At 35.9% G+C, this 23,684-nt stretch overlaps 1 protein-coding gene across 3 annotated transcripts in view; it reads right to left on the bottom strand.

Moving 5' to 3' along the window:
• GOLGB1 (golgin B1) overlaps window positions 1–23,684 on the bottom strand; it is a 90,153-nt gene that overhangs the window by 65,385 nt on the left and 1,084 nt on the right. For all 3 annotated transcript variants that reach the window (XM_055316012.1, XM_055316013.1, XM_055316014.1), the window contains exons 2-5: window positions 3,911–4,005; window positions 2,931–3,083; window positions 2,568–2,720; window positions 186–314 (exon numbers count right to left, since the gene is read on the bottom strand). In XM_055316012.1, the coding sequence (XP_055171987.1) occupies window positions 186–314; window positions 2,568–2,720; window positions 2,931–3,083; window positions 3,911–4,003 (528 nt within the window). In that variant the 5' untranslated portion in view covers window positions 4,004–4,005. The remainder of the gene's footprint in view (window positions 1–185; window positions 315–2,567; window positions 2,721–2,930; window positions 3,084–3,910; window positions 4,006–23,684) is intronic.

Here is a 23,684-nt window from a genome sequence, read left to right as displayed (position 1 = left end):
GACACAAATTGCTAGATGCAGGCAGGAAGGAAGGGAAGTCGGTGAGGGAAGGAAAGGGAAGAAGAAAGGAAATTGACAGATACATAGATAAGTATCTGTTGGCCATCTAGAAAAATGTATTTGTCATCCATTGGGCCCTAGTGATTCATTAACCCAATGACTAGGAGGTGACTTAACACCCCTACCTGTGCACTTTGTTCTGCATGTGCCTGGGAAAGTTGGGCTTGCAAACAGCTTATTAGTTCCTCCTTCTCCTGGAGTTTCTGCTTTATCTTTTCTACTTCCATCTCTTCCTCTGTAGAACTCTTATCATGCTGAAAATGAAGGCAATAAAGTCATTGATTTAAAAAAATTATAATTAACACATATCTGATCTTTTGCTCTAACTTGCCCTATATAACCATTTGATTATAGTTTTATAAATGGGAGCAAGAAATAACACCTGAGTTAACAACCAGGAAGGAATCTTAAGAGTTTTCCCCCCATTTTAGTATGGCCCAGTTAGCTACTTACTAGTAGATTCATCCTCCCTCAGATAACAGCTCTCAACTCTGGACAATATAGAAAAACAGCTACTTGAAAATGCTAGAAGGCAACCAAAAGCAGGAAGATACTGAAAAGGAGTCAATACCTGGAAGAAACAACACCAAGTTTCCCGTTTTTATGGTTTTTTTAGTCTCAGGACAAAACCAGTCAGCACCACAAAGGACTAAAACTTAATAGAAAACTTAGTCTCGAAATAAAAGTAAAAAAAAAAAAAAAAAGAAAAAGAAAACTTAGTCTCACTGCCTTGAAGAACCAGAGGACAGAATTCAGAAAAGCATAGGTGCTGTTAGATGAGGGGCAAAACATCATACAAGACCTTGTAAGGGAAATCCGAATCTTTCAAGTCTATCTTTCTTTCCCAAGAGCTCTCTCCCTGAGATTGAACAAGACTCTCCCTGGGATCCCTGGGTGGCGCAGCAGTTTAGCGCCTGCCTTTGGCCCGGAGACCCAAGGATCCTGGAGACCCAGGATCAAATCCCACGTCGGGCTCCCGGTGCATGGAGCCTGCTTCTCCCTCTGCCTATGTCTCTGCCTCTCTCTCTCTCTGTGTGTGTGACTATCATAAGTAAATAAAAATTAAAAAAAAAAAAGTTTAAAAAAAAAAAAGAACAAGACTCTCCCTCCCTACTGAATTCATCACCCTCAAATGAACCAAGTCTACTTATTAGAACTACACAAAATAATTTTACACTTTCTCCTACATAACAGTCAATCAAGCATCTGAGGATTGCCCTCATCTCTTCAACTACATTTGTCAGAGAATTTCTAGCTCTGTAATGGGTAACAAGAGTATAAACCTGTAACGATTGATTGCTAGAACTTAGAAATCATTTGATTTGACCCTCTTATTTAACAGAGTGAGGAAATGAAGCTTCCAAGTGTTAATTTAAGGTCTTAGACCTTAAAATCAAAACAAAACAAAACAAAACAAAAAAGTAGAGTACAAAATAGATAATTTAAAAATCTAACAACATAGTAGGGGGACCGTTAGATGAAACAAAGTAACATGGGAGAGACATCAAGATAAACAAGCTATTTTAGAAGAATAAGTAAAGCTTCTAAAATAAGCTTTGAGAAGTTAAATAAAGCTATTGATGCAGGAAAAGTAATGTCTTCTGAGCATTAGACCCAAAAGGAAAGACTAATCAGGGTACTAGGAATTAACCAGTTACTCCAGGGTTGTACCTAGAAAATCAGTTACAACCTCATTTCCCAAGAACTAAAAACATTGAGATAAGAATACTACTGAATCAAAGAGTAAAATAAGGTGAAATTAGGAAAATAAAAATAAAATCAAAAACAGATTTCTTAAGTCTAGGCCAACTGCAGTGTGCACATGTGATATGCCAGCCTCTATATATTCTACACCAAACTCCAAAAAAACTGAAGATTCTTGTTCACTAAATGGCTGACTTAATGTGAATATTTGGGATTTAACTATATAGAAAAGTAATAAAAATGAATATTGGGACAATAGTCTATTTTTCAAAAGGTACCACTTCCCTTACTCCTCTAACCCTGACCTTAAATTGTTTTATTGGTGTCATAAACATAGAAAGCATCCCTTACAGGGAGCCCAAAGCAATCTAGTTGATTCAGTTACAATGCATGAAACTTTAATCTGCTACAGTGTGGCAATATGAGGACATATTCTTTGTCAAGTCACTGAATTAAAGAATTCAGAACTCACAGAAATTTTCTTACAGACCACGTAGTTTAATCTAACCGAAGATGAAATTCCTCCAAAAGTATGTTCCTCTCCTATATAAATGCTTCATTGTGGTATTTACTCGTCTTGTTGGCCTTTTTTAATTCTCTAGGTCACATTTCATTTCTGTATTTTCTGTTGGCCTTTTATTCAGTGTGTGGCCCAGAGCTCAGCTAGACTGCAAGCTCAGTAAGAAATGATAGCATCTATGGCTGTACTACTTGAGCTTCATAAGTTTTTGTGACTAGTGAAGATCTGCTATAATGGGAGGCTTTTCCACTCAGAAAATGTGTAGTATATCTAGTTACCATACCTTGGAGAGTTGCTCCTCTGAATGAGATTCTGTAGGCAGAACAGTCCCTCCTTGTGCCTTCATTTCTTCTATGTGTTTATTCAAAGAAGTTAATTTGGCCTTAGCATGAAGTTTTAGTTTTTTTATTTTGTTATCAGCAGCTTTTCTTTCTTCCTGTCACAGAACAATGACAATAAATATGTAAATGGTTTTTCATCATGTATCTAGTATATAATAAAAGTTATTCTTGGGTACGTATCATCTTACAGTATTAGGGAAATAAGAGTCACTCTCTCCAATAATCTAAGTGAAGAGAAAAATCTAAGTAAATGTTGTGTCTGTCATATCAAATGCTGGCAAGAAAGGAGTAGAATATCATGGTACCTGTAGAACTTCATCTTTTTGCTGCAATTGAATGTCCTTCTGCCTAATGATTTCTTTCAGCTCTACCACCAACTGCTCAGCATAAGCCAGGCGCTCCAGAACATCCTCTTGTGTTCTATCCTTAAATTCCATGTCAGATTCTTGGGGTAATGCCTAGTATTTAAACAAAAAGTTGCCAATGCACCAGGGAAAAGATATTAGTGTCCAAAAAAGAGTACCTTCAATCCAACTTCATCTTAACTCTTGCCTAACTCACCTCCATACTTAAGAAATCTTTCCAACTCTGATCCAATACTAATGATCATCATAGCCATTAAAATATGTTGAGTATTTTGGAAATGTTAAGTACTTCATAAGCAAAACATTATCTCATTTATGGTATTATCCTAATTCTACCAAAAAGAAAAATAAAGAGAAGCAAAGATGATAAACTATCAAGTGGAAGAGCCCAAAGCTTAAATTTAAGAGAGCAGTTGAGTAAAATTCTCTTAACTATTAGGCAATATTGCTTGTCTTTCAGAAAACTAAAGGACTTCTTTTGATTCCCCATGTGGTTATCAAAAAATATAAACTATAAGAGAAGTGTTAGATAAATTTATAATAGCAAACATATTTTCAGACCTGAAACTGAAACTGGTGTCCCAAATTCTGCCACTTATTCAAAACTTTGCTAGGGAACAGGATATATACCGGAAGAGAATTTACAACAATCTAGCACTAAGCAAGGCTCAGGGAACAAATTAAAAAAAAATCTTTCCAATCTCATCCAGGACTTGATTCCCATCACTATGGCTCACAGGCTACAAACTTACAGAAGGATTATTTATAAAGAATCAATATTTTTTCTTAATCCTCTCTTCTACCTACCTAGCAAAATAGAGGCTGCTCAAAACTGTCTATCTTAAATTCTTTCCCCGGAAGAGCATGGAATACACACACACACACGTATCATCAGTTTCATTCAGAATAGAGCTACTCACAGGGTCTAGGGAAGCCCTCATATTCTCATCAGTGTCATCTCCTGATAATTCATGCAAAACAACATTTGCTAATCCTGACAATCGGCTCAGCATTTCTGCAGAAAAAGAAAACATAAGAATCAGTAAAATAGATATAGGCTTCTCTTGTACTAGTTGGTAACTATATCATCTACAAGTGAAATAAAAACTGTACAGGTGATATATATTAGACATAGACTATAGAGGATGATATCTTTAAAAATGCATTTACAGTGTATGTACAGTGTAGTTGCACGTTGCTCTTTTCAGGGCAACTGCACTGCACTTTAATAACCACCATTAATGGGATCCCTGGGTGGCGCAGCGGTTTGGCACCTGCCTTTGGCCCAGGGCGCGATCCTGGAGACCCAGGATCGAATCCCACATGGGGCTCCCGGTGCATGGAGCCTGCTTCTCCCTCTGCCTATGTCTCTGCCTCTCTCTCTCTCTCTCTCTCTGTGTAACTATCATAAATAAATAAAAATTAAAAAAAAATAACCACCATTAATGTTTTCTAAGTCAAATACAGACATAATTGTTTAGTGGCAAATAATATTTCTTAGTTATTTAATCTCTTTTCTTTCATCATAATTTCATTTACAAACATGAACTTCTAACAGTCCTTCGCCTGCCAGAATGTTATTCTCTCCTACTTTGTCAAATAAGCCCATGATGCAGTGCCCCCATGAACCCCATTCTTTCCGGAGGGTTTCCTAAAAAAAAAAATCATGTAGTAGTGCTAGAATTTGAATATAATCTTTGTTCAAATGTATGGCAATAAATTCATATATTAGAAAAGAAGGAAAAGAGATTTACATTAGCAAACTATGCTGCTTCTGTAGCAAACTAGAAAAAGAAGAGCAAATTAAAACAAATATAAGCAGACAAAAAAGATACTAAGAAGAGAAATTAATAAAATTAAAATAGAAAAACAGAGAAAACCAGTAAAACCAAAAGTTGGTTCTTAGAAAATGGGTTCAAATTTAAACAACCTAGAATTTAACATAGATTACTATATGCAGGAGATTATATACAAACCTAAGGGTAACCTTATGTCAAAAATCACTAATAAATATGTAAAGAATAAAGAAAAAGAAATCCAAACATATCACTAAAGAAAATCAGTAAACCATGAAAGAGAAAAAGACAAGGAAGGATCAGAGAAAAGCTCCAAAAACAACCACAAAACAAGTAATAAAATAGCAATAAATACATATCTATCAACAATTAATCTGAATGTAAATGAACTAAACATTACAATCAAAAGACAAAAGGTGACTGAATGGATAAAATAAATAAATAAAATCCATCTATATGCTGCCCACAAGAGACTCATTTCAGACCTAAAGACACATGCAGATTGAAAGTGAGGGGACAAAGAAATATTTATCACGCAAACAGATGTCAAAAGAAACCTGGAGGGCAGCCTGGGTGGCTCAGCGGTTTAGCACTGCCTTCAGCCCAGGGCCTGATCCTGGAGATCCAGGATGGAGTCCCACGTTGGGCTCCCTGCATGGAGCCTGCTTCTCCTTCTGCCTGTGTCTCTGCCTCTCTCTCCGTGTGTGTCTCTCATGAATAAATAAATAAATAAAATATTTTAAAAAAAGAAAGAAACCTGGAGTAGCAATAGTTATACCAGACAAGGTGGACTTTAAAACAAAGACTGTAGCAAGACACAATGAATGACACTATATTATAATAAAAGAGAATCCAACAATAAGGTAGAACGATTGCAAATATTTATGCACCCAACCTGGGAGCACCCAAATACATAAAACAGTTAATAATGAACATAAAGGAACTAATCAACAATAATACAATAGCAAGGGCCCTTAACCCCTCACTTGCATCAATGGATAGATCATCAAAACAGAAAATCAACAAAGAAACAATGGCTTTGAATGACACACCAGAATAGTGTGTGTGTAAATGGGTGATGGGCATTAAGGAGGGCACTTGTAGGAGTACTGGATGTTTTTTTGTTTTTGTTTTTGTTTTTTAGTACTGGGTGTTATATGCAAGTGATGAATCATTAAATTCCACCCCTGAAACTAATACAACACGCTATATTAACTAACCTGAATTTAAATAAAATCTGGAAAGGAAAAAAATCTTGAAAAAGAAAATTAGCCACTTTCTTACACCTTACTCAAAAATAAATTCAAAGTGGATTAGAGACCTAATGTGAGACCTAAAACCATAAAAATCCTTGGTCACAGGCAATAACCTCTTTGACATTAGCCACAGCAACTTTTTTCTAGATATGTCTCCTGAGACAAGGGGAAAAAATTAAAAATAAACTATTGGGACTATATCAAAATAAAATGCCTCTGCACAGAAAAAGAAACATCAACAAAATTAAAAGGGAAGTTGCAGAATGGGAGAAGGTATCTGTAAATGACATATCCAATAAAAAGTTAGTATCTAGAATCTATAAAGAACTTATCAAATTCAACACCCGGAAAACAAATAATCTGATTAAATAATGGGCAGAAGACACGAACAGACATTTCTCCCAAGAAGACATACAGATGTCCAACAGACACATGAAGAGATGTTCACCATCACTGATCATAAGGGAAATGCAAATCAAAACCACAATGAAATATCACTTGTCAGAATGTTAAAATTAATAACACAAGAAACAACAGGTGTTCCCAAGGATGTGAAGAAAAAGGAAATTTCTTGCACTGTTGGTAGAATGCTAACTGGTGCAGTCACTCTGGAAAAATAGTATGGAGATTCCTCAAAAAGTTAAAAATGGAACTACCCTATGATCCAGCAATTGCACTATTACGTATTTACCTAAAGGATACAAAAACACTAATTCAAAGAGATACATGCACCTCTATGTTTATTTACAATAGCTAAGATATGAAAGCAGTCCATCCATTGATAAGTGGATGAAGATGTGGTGTGTACACACACACACACACACACACACACTAAAATATTATTCAGCCATGAAAATAGAACAGAATCTTGCCATTTGCAAAGACTAGGATGGAGCTAGAGAATATAATGCTAAGTGAAGTAAGTCAGAAAAAGACAAATACTATGTAATATTACTCATATGTAGAATTTAAGAGACAAAACAAATGAACAAGGAGAGGAAAAAGAGACACACAAATAAACAGAGTCCTAATCACAGAGAACTGGTGGTTACAGAGGGGAGGTGGGGGGTGATAGGTTAATTAGGTGATGGGGATTAAGGAGTACACTTATGGAACTGCTGAATCCCTATATTGTACACCTGAAATCAACCAACTAATGGGACTCTGAGAAGATAGGAGTAGGAGACAGCATGGATTGTGGATCTTCCTGAATTCCCACACAAAAACTGACAAAGCAACTAGATAACAAAAACCTATACAGCCTTTACTAAAGAAACACAAAACTATGTGACAAAGTTTCCCACAAACTCTAAAATAAGCATGGATATAGAGAAATCACCAATAGCCACAAGATCTGTATGTAATTGTCCATGTGGAAGGAAGGGAGAAGTAAAAGGAAGGTGGCAGAACGTTCCACCCTAAATCTTCCACTTTGGCATAAAGATTATTTTGAGGGATCCCTGGGTGGCGCAGCGGTTTGGCGCCTGCCTTTGGCCCGGGGCGCGATCCTGGAGACCCCGGATCGAATCCCACGTCGGGCTCCCGGTGCATGGAGCCTGCTTCTCCCTCTGCCTGTGTCTCTACCATTCTCTCTCTCTGTGTGTGACTATCATAAATAAATAAAAATTTAAAAAAAAAAAGATTATTTTGAGCTAAAGGCACTTGAAAAACAAGTATGAGAAGGATGCTCTGACCTCCCCTTTTTCTTCCTGGAAACTAGATATAAAACACCATATGGAAGATGTCCTGCCTATATAAGGAGGAAAGTAACATTCTTATCTCCAGGGATGGGGAGATGAGGCCAAGAGGAATTTGTACAAACACACTTTGTATGTGAATCCTTATCTTCCTAGTCACTTCTCCATGATAAACTCTACCCTTTGCCTTGTATCATTATCACAATTTACTGTTCTCTGTCCAACTCAGTATATAAATGTTCTACTCCAACTGCTTCTTTTGGTCACCATTTTCTACAAGGGATCCAGGGTCACTTAAAATTCATAACAAATAAATCTGTATGTCTTCCCTGTTAATCTGTCCTATGTAAATTTAATTCTCAGGCCCAGTGAAAAACCTTAAGGGGATAGAGGTAAAATAATGCTTCCCTACCAAAGCTGTGAGAATGTGATGGACATGATACAAAGAGAACCACAAAAGAGCCCTTGGGTATTCACTGGAAAATGTGCTGAACCAATTAAAGAACAGCAACTGAAAAAGGGAGGTATATTCTTACTCCAACAGCACCTAAATGCAAGGAGCATGCAAGGTCTGAAATGGCTAGTCTGGGCCCCCTGAACTCTCAAAACTAAAGTGTCAGGGCTCTCTTTCAGAACAGGGCCTCTATTGAGAGTACAATAAAAATTCATCAAGACAGAGTCAATAGAGAACAAAGAAAGACCCAGATAAAGAATGAACTGAGGATAACAGAAAAAGAGTCAGGAAATCTCAGAAATCCAATGGCCACATTTTGAACCAATATTGGAAAACAACATTAATATAAAAATGAACACCTGAAAAGCAACAGAGTCAATTTTCATACAAAGTTATTATAAGGAGCAAAATAATATCCATAAAGAAAATGGAAGCATGTCAAAGAGCCATGCTCAAAATAACTCAGAACTACAACCTACTAAATCAATCAAAAGGACTTAAAGGCATTAAAAATGACATAAGACATGAAAACCCATACATCAGAAACTGAAAAACCCAGGAAGGCAGCAAAAGAAGAAAGGAACAAAGGAACCACAAAATAGAAAACTATAACAAAATGTCTATAGTAAGTCCATTCAATAATTTAAATTCAAATGGATTAAATTATCCAATCAAAAGACATGAAGTGGAGAATGGATTGAAAAACAAGATCTAAAAAAATAAAAATAAAAATAAAAATAAAGAAAAAAAAAAAGAAAAACAAGATCTAACTATATGTTGCCTACAAGAGACTCATGTTGGGTCTAATGTTACAGACAGGCTGAAAGTAAAGGAATGGAAAAATATATTCCACACAAATATTTATAAAAAACAAAACAGATTATTAGTCAAAAACTGTCATGAGAGACAAAGAAGGTCATTACATAATGATAACGGAGTCAATTTATCAATAGGATATAAAACTTATAAATAAATATATATGCTCCCAATATCAGAACAGCTAAATATATTAAGCAAATGCTCACAGAACTGAAGAGAAAAGTAGACAGCAATACAATTCAATTCTCCCACTTTCGACAATGGATCCAGAGAGAAAGCAATAAGAAAACACTGAACTTGAACTACCCATTAAATGAAATGGGCCGGGGATCCCTGGGTGGCTCAGTGGTTTAACTCCTGCCTTTGGCCCAGGGCATGATCCTGGAGTCTCAGGATCGAGTCCCACATCGGGCTCCCTGTGTGGAGCCTGCTTCTCCCTTTGCCTGTGTCTCTGCCTCTCTCTCTGTCTCTGTGTGTGTGTCTCTCATGAATCAATAAATAAAATCTTAAAAAAAAAAAAATGAGGGATCCCTGGGTGGCGCAGTGGTTTAGTGCCTGCCTTTGGCCCGGGGCGCGATCCTGGAGACCCGGGATCGAATCCCACGTCGGGCTCCCGGTGCATGGAGCCTGTTTCTCCCTCTGCCTGTGTCTCTGCCCCCCCCCTCTCTCTATCATAAATAAAAATTTAAAAAAAAATTAAAAAAAAAAGAAATGGGCCTAACAGACATATATGTCCATCCAAAAGCAGCAGAATACAGTCATTTCAGTGTACATGGGACATTCTCCTGGATACAGATCATATGTTGGGCCACAACGTAAGTCTTTTTTTTCCTTAAAGATTTATTCATTTATTTATTTATTCATGAGAGACACACAGAGAGAGAGGCAGAGACACAGGCAGAGGGAGAAGCAGGCTCCATGCAGGGAGCCCGATATGGGACTCGATCCCAGGTCCCCAGGATCATGCCCTGGGCTGAAGGCAGGCACTAAACTGCTGAGCCACCCAGGCTGCCTGCTGAGCCACCCAGGCTGCCCCACAACATAAGTCTTAATAAATTTAAGAAAATTGGAAGTATACTGAATATCATTTCTGATGATAATAGTATAAACTACAAATCAAAAAGAAGGAGGAAGATAAATTAAGAAACAACTTTTTTTAAAGATTTTATTTATTGATTCATGAGAAACTCACAGAGAGAGGCAGAGATACAGACAGAGGGAGAACCAGGCTCCTCACAGGGAGCCTGATGTGGGACTCAATCCCAGGACTCAGGATCACGCACTGAGAAGGCAGACACTCAACCACTGAGCCATCCAGGCGTCCCAAGAAAACAACAATTAACTATAAAGAATAAATTAGTTACCAGGGGGGAGATGAGGGGGTGGCTTAAATTGGTGATGGGGAATAAGGAATACACTTGTGATAAGTACCGGGTGATGTATGGAATTGCTGAATCACAATATGGTACACATGAAACTAATACAACACTGTATGATCACTAACTGGCATTAAACTTTTTTTAATCTCAAATGAGAAGAACATAAAAGAAGAAATAAAATTACTATTAATATGCAAAAGAAAAAATATGCAAAAGAAAAACAAGAAGAAAATCGGAAAATTCATAAATTTGTGGAAATTGAACAATATGCCCCTGAACAAAGGGTCAAAGAAAAAACCAAAATGGAAATCATAAATTACATTGAGACAAATGAAATGAAAACATGACATATCTATGGAAACTTAATGAGATGCAGCAAAAGCAGTTCTAAAAGGGAAACTTACGCAGATAGGCCTACATTAAAAAAAAAAAAAACAAAAGATCTCAAATAAACAACCTGTCTTGACATGTTACGAAACTAGGAAAAGAAGAACAAACTAAGGTGAAAGCAGAAGGAAGAAAATAATATCAGAAGATAAATAAAAGAAATGGATATTAGAAAAATAGTAAAGATTAACAAAACTAATTTTTTCCACAAAACTAGGTTTTTTTGAAAATATAAACAAAATTGACAAACCTTTAGCTAGACTGAGAGAAGATTCAAATGAATAAATTTTACAAGTGAAGGAGACACTGTAACTGATAACACAAAAATACAAGGAATCATTAAAGACTACCATGAATAATTATATGCCAACAAATTGGATAATCTGGAAGAAATGGATGAATTCCTAGAAACATACAATGTACCCAGACTGAACCACAAGAAACAGAAAATCTGAACAAACCAATAACATAAGAAGACTGAATCAGTAACCAAAAACCTCTCAAGAAAGAAATGGCCACAACTTGATGGCTTCGCTAGTGAGTTCTAAAAAATGCTTAAAGAAGAATTAATGCCTATCCTTCTCCAACTATTCTAAAAAAACTGAAGAAGAGGAAACTCTTTCAAACTCATTTTACAAGGACAGCATCATCTGGATACTCAATCTGAAAGGCACTACAAGAAAATTATAGGCCAGTATCTCTGATGAAATAGATGCAAAAATCCTCAACAAAATACTAGCATATCCAATTCAGCATCACATTAAAGGGATCCAGGGGATCCCTCGGTGGCTCAGTGGTTTAGCACTTGCCTTTGGCCCAGGGCATGATCCTGGAGTTCCGGGATCGAGTCCCACATCAGGCTTTCTGCATGGAGCTTGCTTCTCCCTCTGCCTATGTCTCTGCATTTCTCTCTCTCTATGTGTGTCTCTAATGAATAAGTAAATAAATAAAATCTTAAAAAAAAAATTAAAAGGATCCATACACCACATCAAGCAGGATTTATTCCTAAGATGCAAGGATGGTTCAATATCCACAAATCAATAAATGTGATGCACTACATTAACATAATGAAGGACAAATAACACATAATCAACTCAGTAGATGCAGACAAAGCATTTAAAAAATTCAGCATCCTTTCATGATAAAAACTTTCAACCAATTAGGTACAGAAGGTTGTACCTCAATATAATCAAGGCCATATATAACAAACCCACAGGTAACATCAAACTCAATGACAAAAAGCTAAAAGCTTTTCCTCTAAAATCAGAAATAAGGATGCCCATTCTTACCACTTCTATTCAATACAGGACTAGAAGTCCTAGCCAGATCAATTACGCAAGAAAAGAAATAAAAGGACTCCAAATCAGAAAGAAGTATAATTGTCTCTGTTTGCGGATAACATGATCTTACTTATAGAAAACTCTAAAGACTTCACCAAAAATTACTACAACTAGAGGCGCTTGGTGATCCAATCAGTTGGGAGTCTGACTCTTGATTTCGGCTCACTTCATGTTCTTGGGGGCATGGGATCAAGCCTCAGATCAGGCTCTATGCTCAGCATGGACTCTCCTTGAGTTTCTCTCGCTCTGCCCCTCCCCTTGCTTGTGTCTTTTCTCTCTCCCTCTCTCTTTCAAATAAATAAATTTAAAAAAATTATTACAATAAATGAATTCAATAAAGTTGCAGGACCAAAATCAATGTACAAAAATTATTATGTTTCTATATATTAACAACAGACTATTCCCCCAAAGTTAAGAAAATAATCCCACTTATAATAACATTTTAAAAAATAAAATACTTAGGAATAAACTTAACCAATGAGATAAAAGATTTATACACTGAAAATTATAACATTAATGAAAGGAATTCAGAAGACATATAAATGGAAAGATATCCATGCTCACAGACATGAAGAATATTATTAAAAGTCCATTATCACTCAAAGCAATCTACAGATTCAATGCAATCCCTATCAAAATTCCAGTGCCTTTTTTTCCCACAAAATTTTTTTAAAAATTAAAATCATTTAGAACCACAAAAGACCCAGAATGGACAAAGCAATCTTGAGCAAGAACAAAGCTGGAAGCATCACATTTTTTATTTCAAAATATACTATAGCTAGACAGGTGATGGGTATTAAGAAGGGCACTTGTTATGACGAGCACTGGATATTATATGTAAATGATGAATCTGAATTCCCCTCCAGAAACCAATCTGCACGTTAACTACTAAAAATTCAAATTAAAAAAAATGTTTTTAGGGATCCCTGGGTGGCGCAGCGGTTTGGCGCCTGCCTTTGGCTCAGGGCGCGATCCTGGAGACCCGGGATCGAATCCCACATCGGGCTCCCGGTGCATGGAGCCTGCTTCTCCCTCTGCCTATGTCTCTGCCTCTCTCTCTCTCTGTGTGTGTGCAACTATCATAAATAAATAAAAAAATTTTAAAAAAAATAAAATAAATGTTTTTAATTAAAAAAACTTTTTTTTAAAATACACAAATTAAATGGGAAAATATATGCCATAAAGCTATGGTAACCAAACCTTAAGATATTTGTATAAAATAGACCAAGGTAACAGTAATAAATAAATTATACATTTACAGCAACTGATCTTCAAAAAAGCTGCGAAGAATACACAATGAGGAAAGGATAGTCCCTTTAATAAACGGTGCTGAGAAAATTGGTATTCACATGCAGAAGAATGAAACTGGACCCTTATCACATAAGAAAATCAACTCAAACTGTATTAAAGGCTTAAATGCAAGACTTAAAACTGCAAAACCAATAGAAGAAAGCATAGGGAAAAAGCTTCTTGACATTGGTCTTGACAATAATTTCTTGGATATAACCTCAAAAGCACACATAACAAAAGCAAAAACAGACAAATGAAACTGCATCAAACTCAAAAGCCACATAGCAAATGAAACAATGGAATAGAGATAACCTACAGAATGGGAGAAAATATTTGTAAACCATACATCGGATAAAGGATTAATATTCAAAATAGATGAGAAACTCAATTCAACAGTAAGAAAATCTGATTTTATTTTTTTAAGATTTTATTTATTTGAGACAGAGAAAGAGAGAACATGAGTGGAGGGAGAGGAGCAAAGGAAGAGGAAGAGTGAGAAGCAGACTCCCCACTGAGCAGGGAGCCTAACATGGGGCTCAATACCAGGACCCTAGGATCACAACCTGAGCCAAAGGCAGACCCTTAACCAACTGAGCCACCCAGGTGCCCTGAAAACAATGATTTTAAAATGGGCAAGGGAACCAGACAGACATTTCTCCAAAGAACATATACAAAGAATATATACAAAAGTATATGAAGAAATGTTCAACGCCAAAAATCATCAGGAAAATACAAATCAAAACCACAATATCACATCATTTTCTGTTAGAATGGCTACAATCAAATGGACAAAAGGTAACAAGCATTGGCCAGGAAAGTAGAGAAAAAGAAACCCTTGTACACTGTTGGTGGGAATATAAATTGATATAGCTATTAGAGAAAACAATCTGGAGGTTCCTCAAAAATTTAAAAGTAGAATTATCCATGTGATCCAACAATCCCACTTTTAGGTATATGTCCAAAGAAAATCAAAGCAGTATCTTAAAGAGATATTTGCAATCCCATCCTCATTGCAGCATTACTCACAATAGCTAAAATACAGAATCACCTAAATGTCCATTGATAAACAAATAAATAAAATGTGTCATATATACATACATAATGGAATATCATTCAACCCCCCCCCAAAAAAAATGAACTCCTGTCATTTATGAGAACATGGATGAACTCTAATGCTAAGTGAAATAAAGCCAGATATAGAAAGACAAATACTGCATGATCTCACTTAAGCTGGAATCTAAAAAAGTCAAACTTGGAGACGCAGACAGTAAAATGGTGGTTGCCTGGGAAAAGTGGGTAAGGGAAATAAAGAGAGGTTTGTCAAAGGATACAAACTTTCAGTTATGCAGGATAAACAAATTCTGGAGGCCTAAGGTATAACATGGTGACTACAGTTATTAGTGTTGTAATATGCCTGAAATTTGTTAATAGAGTACATCTTAAATGTTCTTACCACATACACAAAAGGGCAATTATGCGAGGTGATAGGTATTTTCCATTTTTTAATTAGCTTGAGATAAAGCTCAAAAATAATAATGACCTCAATAAAGCTAAAAAATAATGACAAAAAAAATAACAATATCCACTTCCAATATAAACATATTCATAACAAAAATAGCTATCTATAAATTGCTAAATTTTTATCCACCATTTAACAGCATAGTAGAGCACAACAGTAAGTATATGATGGAGATATGTATCATATTTACTTGCAAACTTTGCTGAATGCAGGCATGTTTTCTTTGATTTGAAAGAAAACAAATACCTCTGTTCACCTCCCCCCCCCAGTAGAAAAACCCAGAAATGAAGGGGAAATTCAAGAAATAACTGAAAAGTTTTAAAAATCATTTTGGAAATAAAGACGAAACTAAAAAATTTAAAAAATAGGAAAATGAATAGTCATAATAAATCACACATAAGGAAAAAAAACAAAGTAAAGATAATTTTACAAATCAAAAAGAAATTATCCCTAAGCTAAGCATGCAACTACCTTATGACCCAGCAATTTTACTTCAGAGAAAAGAAGTATTAAATTCACACAATAACCTATACATAAATGCTCACAGTAGCTTTGGTTTTAAGAACCCAAAACTGTAATCAGCATAGAAGTCCTTTCAACAAGAAAATGGTTAAACAAACTATGGTAACATATATACCATAGAATACTACACAGCAAAAGCAAGCAATAAAAAAGAAATCAGGAGAAAGTGATAAAGATTGATGATGAGCATTGTGAACAAATTCCCTGAAGAAGAAAAGCAGAGTTACAGGAAAAAAAAAAAAAAAAAAAACACACACACACACACACACAAAAGCATAATTGGAGAACACTTAACTAAAATTTTAAATTTCTGAAGTTTGAAGCTACATATTGAAAAAGGCTGCTATGTAACAGAGAATATCAACCCAGAACAACCAACAAGACATTCCGGTAAAATTAATGGATTTAAAAATTATCCATTAAGATTTAGGCCAAAAGATCATGTCACGTAAATTTTTAAAAAAGGAAATAAGACTACCCTCAGACTTTTCAACTGCAATATTTTTGCCAGAAAAAAACTGGAGTTACAGATTTGAGATATTCAAGGAAAGAAAATGTGAGCCAAGGATTTTATTTTCAGCAAAAATGACCTTCAGATATAAAAAGCACAGAAAGCATGCAAGAAAATTCATCCAAAATTTTCCCATGAGCCTTCCTAAGGCATCTATTAAAGAGAAAGCTTGAGACAATTAAAATGACTAAAGAACCATCATCATAAAAACTGGTGGTAAGCACTAAATATATAGTTACTTGTAGAACTAAGACTGGGACAGAGAGAACATAATACTTAATAATTACATACTCTGACCATATATGGGACTACCATAAAGAAAAATGGAAGATGTAAATAACAGACGCAAAAAAAACTTTTTAGAACTGTTTTTCAATAACCAAAATCACTGGTGGTTGTATCAGTATTGTTATTCCTTCACAATTGTGTATGTGTCACGTGGAATTAAAGTAAATGAGCTGTTATGGAACCAGAAAAGACCCTGGACAGCCGGAGGAAAGTTGAAAAAGAAAACCAAAACTGGTGGCATCACAATTCTGGACTTCAAGCTCTATTACAAAGCAGTAATCACCAAGACACTATGGTACTGTTACAAAAAAGACACAAAGATCAATGGAACAGAATAGAGAACCCAGAAATGGATCCTCAGCTCTATGGTCAACTTATCTTTGACAAAGCTGGAAAGAATACCCGATGGGAAAAAGAGTCTCTTCAACAAATGATGTTGAGAAAATTGGACAGCAACATGCAAAAGAATGAAAATGGACCATTTGATCACACCATATACAAAAAGGTTCAAAATGGATAAAAGACCTAACTGTGAGACAGGAATCCATCGAAATCCTAAAGAACACAGGCAGCAATCTCTGTGACTTCAGCCGCAGTAACTTCTTACTAACCACACCTCCAAAAGCAAGGGACACAAAGGCAAAAATGAACTATTGGGACTTCATCAAGATAAAAAGCTTTTGCACAGCAAAGGAAACAGTGGACAAAACCAAAAGACAACCTACAGAATGAGAGAAAATTATTTGCAAATGACTTATCACATAGAGGGCTAGTATCCAATACCACCTCATACCACTCAGAATGGTGAAAATTAACAAGTCAGGAAACAACAGGTGTTGGCGAGGACATAGAGAAAGGGGAACCCTTGTACACTGTTGGTGGGCATGCAAGCTGGTACAGCCATTCTGGAAAACAGTATGGAGGTGTCTCAAAAAGTTGAAAATAAAGCTACCGTATGACCCAGCAATTGCACTACTGAGTATTTACCCCAAAGATACAACTGTAGTGATCCGAAGGGGCAACTGCACCCCAATGTTATAGCAGCAATGCCAACAATACCCAAACTATAGAAAGAGCCCAGATGTCCATCAACAGATGAATGGATAAAGAAGATGTGGGGTGTGTGAATGTGTGTGTGTGTGTGTGTGTGTATATACACACACAATGGAATACTACTCAGCCATCAAAAAAATGAAATCTTGCCATTTGCAATGATGTGGATAGAACTAGGGAATATTATGCTAAGTGAAATGTCAATCAGAGAAAGACAGCTTTCATATCTCATTCATACGTGGAATTTAAGAAACAAAACAAAGGATCACAGGGGAAGAGAGGAAAAATAAAACACGATGAAATCAGAGAGGGAGACAAACCATAAGAGACTCTTAATCATAGGAAACAATTAAGGGTTGCTGGGGGAGAGGAGGGATGAGGTAACTGGGTGATAGACATTAAGGAGGCACGTTATGCAATGGGTATTATATAAGACCGATGAATCACTGACCTCTACCTGTGAAACTAATAATACATTATGTTAATTAATTGAATTTAAATACAATTTTAAAACTTAAAAATAAATTTAATGAAATTCTAAAAAGATTTTTGTTGATTACTCTCTATGTTATATAATTGATTTCCTCTAGAATATGCATTAGATGAAAAAAAGAACATGTATTAAAAGTATTACACTTAGGGATCCCTGGGTGGCGCAGCGGTTTGGCGCCTGCCTTTGGCCCAGGGCGCGATCGGGCTCCCGGTGCATGGAGACTGATTCTCCCTCTGCCTATGTGTCTGCCTCTCTCTCTCTATCTCTGTGTGACTATCATAAATAAATAAAAATTTTTTAAAAATCACTACTGTTAAAAAAAAAGTATTGCACTTAATATGTATCAAATATATACTGATTGCCTAATAAACTTTTACTCAGACTAGGAACAACAGCAAAAAAATATGATAATAAAAAAATAAAGTGAGCAATTAACAGGCATAGTAATTCTATCAGATTTTCAGTATAAAAAAAGGAAATACAGGTATAAAACAAGAAATTAAGAACCTCAAGATAAAACCTGACCTTGAATTTGAATTGAAAATATCAGTATGAACTTACAAGGTATTTTACCTTAGTACATCCATTTTCTTATTAGCTCTGTCCACTGAAAAGGCTTAAAAATAATGACAAACTGAGAAGCAGTGAACATCTCTAATGTTATACTGAGGTATTTCAATACTATTTCTCATTAAAAAAAATTTTTTTTAATAACAGAGCTTCTTAGAGAAATGGCTAATTCCAGTTCTGAAGTAGGAAATGTACAAAAGAAGCCTGAAACATCTTGTCATACAAAATAACAAAGAAGATATCAAAGATTAACTAGTCAAGAGACCTGGGAGCCAAATTGAGGAGGTTCTCTGGACCAAAGGATCAAGTGAGTTTCCAAGAAGAATATGAATTGCAATGTATTGAAACCAACGAAAAATATTTAAATTCCAAGTTCATAATATTAAACTAGTCATCATCTAAATATCTTGAAAACTAGCCAAGTCAAGGATTAATCTGGTCTTTTCTATTTTTTTCTATTTGAACTTTATCATTCAGGAACCAAATAGCAGATATGGGGATCCATCTCCTCATAAATTATTCAGCTAATAAATGAAAACAAGATGGTAGACTTGGAATATTTAGTCTACTATTTTGCATCTCCTTGTGAAATCATGGATGTAGACACTGAGTATCAACAGCTGATAACAAAAAGAACAAACCCAGACATTATGAATCCTCTGATGAAAGAATATAACACCACCTATAATCTTGGCAGAGATCAAACCTCAGTGTGAGGAAGTCTCTGAATCCAGCTGCCAATTTTCAGGAAATGCAAAGGACACAGGAATATGCTGAATTGCCCCATGATAGTAAAATTCTGAGAGTGTCAAAAAGTCTAGGGTCTTCCACAGAAATTGAAAGGAAAAGACTTAAGAGATACCAAGTTTAAAAACGGGAGGTGGGAGAGGATAAGATTCATATTGGGTGATAAAACCAGAGAGACACCACAGGGAAGTGATAACAATGAAAAGAAGGAAAGCAGGTGGAGGAATTTCTCAGATGACTAACAAAGGCAGATTTTTTGACCTCATGGTTACTGTAAGAATGCTCACCTAACAATTCATTAAACTATATATTTTTGGTGTGCTTTTTTGTACTTGATTGTCTTTTACACTAAAAAGGTTTTAAAAAATCAGTTACTAGCTAGAGGGAGTTACTGGACTTAACTCTTGGATAGATCACATACCATGACCTATAAATATCTTGATCACTGGCCATTTTCCACTTCAGATTCTCCAACCAACCTCCAACCCTCCTCTATCATAGCCCTGCTGTTTGCACCCACACTTTCTGCTCTAAGTAGTTTGGATCCTAGTAGCTACTGCTACTATCTTTAGGGCTAAATAGAAAAGTACTGGGATTTCAGACATTCTGGCAATGTTCTCAATCATTCTAAAACCACAGACCCTTTAGAGAAATGTAAAACTATCATGTGTAGGCAAACATATGCACGTATGTACATAACCAAGGTGGTATGTCCTAAATAAAATCTTTTGTATATCACCATTAGCCAAGAATATTGTAATGGTTATGTAATGTCTATTGGGAAAGTATTTTTTTCATTTTCCAAATATACAATTAAAATCCTGGATGTCTTCTCAAACTAAGACTCCATCTTCCTCTCTCCCTACCACTGGAATCCAACACTACTACCATGCAGGAGATTCTGATTCATCGTCCCTAGGAAGGTATGTCTCCACCAGCATCCTACTGAAAATTACAGCACATGAAGGACATATACAAATGAACATAGGACAATGATAATATTAATGGTAACAATTATTGAGCAATATGTACCACTTTATATACATTTTTCTATAATCCTCACAAAATCTGCAAGATCAATGTTACCATCATCACCATTTTAAGATAAGGAAAACGGACACTCAGAGCAATTAATACATTTCAAAGTCTGTCCACTAAATGAGCATTACGGAGTAAGATAAAAAGCTCCTCAAATGAAAAGTGGGTTACTTTTCTCACACAACTGTTTAAAAATAAGTATATTTGAAAAAAAGAAAAAAGATTCGTATTCAGGATGTACCATTTCAGGTAAAAGTAAAGGAGTTTCTCATAGATTGATTCAATAATCCAAGAGGTCCATGAGAGAGTAAGTACTATAGTGGAAAGAACAGCAAATCAGGAACCAGAAACTGAGATTTCAGTTCTGGCTCCCAAAAAAAGAGGCTGTACTCTGCTAAGTAAGTTAATTTACAGTTTCCTCATCTTCAAATGAAGAAGGGTGACAAGAAGCACTCTAATGACCAGTATTATGACTCCATGATTCAAGAGTGATTTGTATAGCTGTTGACATAAAAGGAATAATATGGAAATGTAATTGGAAAGGGCATCTCAGGCACATTTAAGTGCTTTAGGTAGTTCAAAGGTTGAGAACTTGAGAGCAAAAGAGACACTAAGTAGTCATGCTTAAGCTAAATGAAAAAGGATGGATATCCCTGTGGAGGCTCACTGTAGGACAGAAATGGGCAAATGTATATATAAAAATTAATAAAAGGAAAAATACTTATGTTCACAGTAATAAATTCATGTCAGAAATATATGTAACTCTTGGACAAAATGCTCTTACTACTGTTTCATAAAGCACCAGAATCATGAGTAGCAACTTGGAAAAAGAAAAAAATAAAAGGTTCCATGCCAAGGCCAACCTTCAATAAAACACTTAGGCAAATAAAACAATCTTCCAAAGTCAATGCTGGCTCCACCTTCCACAAACGCTGCCACAGGATCTCGACATTAGTATGTTGAGGTGGCACCTGGAATTTTAGAAGTATTATTTTCTCATAGTCTTCACTGCTTGCTATAAATAATTATCTTGAAAATACCTACTTGGCATGAAGCATAATGCTGGGAGACACAAAAATGTAAAAAGAAAAAAAAAGCATGTCCCTAGCCACAGAGAATTTAGTACAAAGGAAATAACTGAAGACACTGAAGACAGTGCATGCCTGGGTGCACATCTGTTTGCTTTGCGATATAAATCACATCTTCCCACAAAAACAACACAGAAAATGGTGAGCTCTCCAAGCCACTCCTCAAATTTATTTAATGTATACTTGGTTGAGCCTCAGTAGTTTTCTTTAATTCTCAATCAGTTTAAAAACGGAGCTGAGAGAGAATGGTACTATATAGTGGGAAAAAGCATATCCAATATTATGACATATTTTATAACTATGAAATTAAAAGCTAATTTTCATGACAAAAACTATTTTCATTAAAAAATTTAGAAGTAAATGGTAGCTATAATTTATAAAAGCACCACTATACACTAAGTTCTGTTTCAACAGCTTTGCATATAAAAACTTAATCTATCCTCATTACTTTTTTTATTATTAAAACAACCCCAATAAGGAGGCACTATCAATATCCACAGTTTTAGGATGAGTAAACTGCAGCATAAGGGAGATCCTATAATTTGACTAGTCACAGAGCTCCATAAAGCTTCTTGGCCAGTGGAGATATACAAAAAAGATAATCCATTTTCTCAGTAACCTCAACACATTCTTCATTGGGGCGGAAAGCAGAGCTGGGGTCATGAGAGCACTCATATACGTACTTACAGTTCTAGAAGTACTCTTTTTTGACTACAGAAACTAAAATAAAATGATTCAGGGTGATATGGCCCAAGAATCCCACATTTATACCACAGACAGGTTCGCACAAGGACACAAGGATATAAGTATATGGATGTACAGCAGTGGTTGTGATGGCCAATAACTGAATACAATCCAATGTCCACCAATAGGGGACACACTAAATACATTTTAATATTTCTATGAGGTAGTTTAATACTTATGGATAGAGAAAAAATATCTTATAGTATTAAGAGAGAAAAGAAAAGTAGAGAATGGTTAAGTGTATCATGATTCCACTTGAGGGAGAGAAAAAGGAAGAGTACATATAAGTGCTTGAGTATCATCAGAAAGTTTCTTTCAAAGAAATAAATTCTCTACAGTGCTTTACTTCTGGGAAGTGGGAAATGGGGGAAAAAAGGAGAAAGATATATTTTTTATATTATATCCTTTTGTATTGAATTTCATTTTACCAAACGTACATATTGCTGATTTTTACGTGGCTTAATTAAAAGTATAGCATTACTGAGCCTAACCTTTTATATACTGGTTCCTAAAAACAGACTAGTATATAATGATCGGAGGTGCAATGCATTCCAAATAATTTATTCTTAGTACTTAACCAAGAGAAGTTTATGAATGATTTATTTTTTTATGAGTAAAATCAATATCCCTTTAACTAACCATTAATGCAAAAAGGGGAAAGGGAGGGGGCCTCTAAGAGTCAAGCAGAAAGGGGGAAAAAATTATCTCCTAAAGATGATTTTTAGGAGGTTCTATCCCAGAAGAACCTCAAAAAAAAAAAAAAAAGTTCACCCATCCAGCCTGAAGGTCCTTAGAAATGTAGACAGCCTTCTTGTAAATTAAGTAAACGACTTTATGTGGTCCCCAAATTGGGTTGGCAGTGTCTAGAGTGTAGGCAGGAATTTTTTTTTTCATCTTTTAAATACGATCTTGTAGGGCAGCCCGGGTGGCTTAGCGGTTTAGCGCCGCCTTCGGCCCAGGGCATGATCCTGGAGATTCCAGTTCGAGTCCCACGTCGGACTCCCTGCCTGGAGCCTGCTTCTCCCTCTGCCTGTGTCTCTGCCTCTCTCTCTCTCTCTCTCTGTGTCTCTCATGAATAAATAAATAAAATCATAAAAAATATGATCTTGTATATAACATATTTACTGTGCTATGTACACCGTTATCCATAACTAAATATATTTGGGATATGCTTACTCAAAAATGTTTTACTAATAGCTTTTGCAAAAAAAAAAAATGTTTAGGAACTACAGATGTGGTCAAATGTCATGCAGGGAAGACAGGTGCATTAGTTAGACGTCCATCCCCCGATCCTAAGGGATGAAAATGGAAAAGCCGGTGAAACGATCGGTGTATAAGATTTGCAACTTTTTAGGTCTCCAACTTTTTCCTGTGTCTATTCCACGACCAAAGCTTGCCATTTCCAACTTAACCTGGGTCTGACTATTCATAGTCATTCTGAACCGCATAGATTTAGTTACTTTTATGTTTCTGGAAAGGCCTTCTTGGGCCTTTCTCTGAGGAGTTCTCCACTGCCATCTCGCAAAGAACTGTAAGGCTCTTTTATTTTTTTTTAACCTTTTTTTTTAAAAAAAGATTTTATCTATTTGTTCATGAGAGAGAGAGAGAGAGAGAGAGAGAAAGAGAGAGAGACAGGCGGAGGGAGAAGCAGGCTCCATGCAGGGAGCCCGAGGGGGGACTCGATCCCAGGACCCCGAGGTCAT

The sequence above is a fragment of the Nyctereutes procyonoides genome, unplaced genomic scaffold, assembly GCF_905146905.1.
Source record: "Nyctereutes procyonoides isolate TBG_1078 unplaced genomic scaffold, NYPRO_anot_genome, whole genome shotgun sequence".
Classification (NCBI taxonomy): domain Eukaryota; kingdom Metazoa; phylum Chordata; class Mammalia; order Carnivora; family Canidae; genus Nyctereutes; species Nyctereutes procyonoides.
The sequence above is the reverse complement of the archived record's forward strand: the minus strand, read 5'-3'. Positions and strand labels throughout refer to the sequence as shown.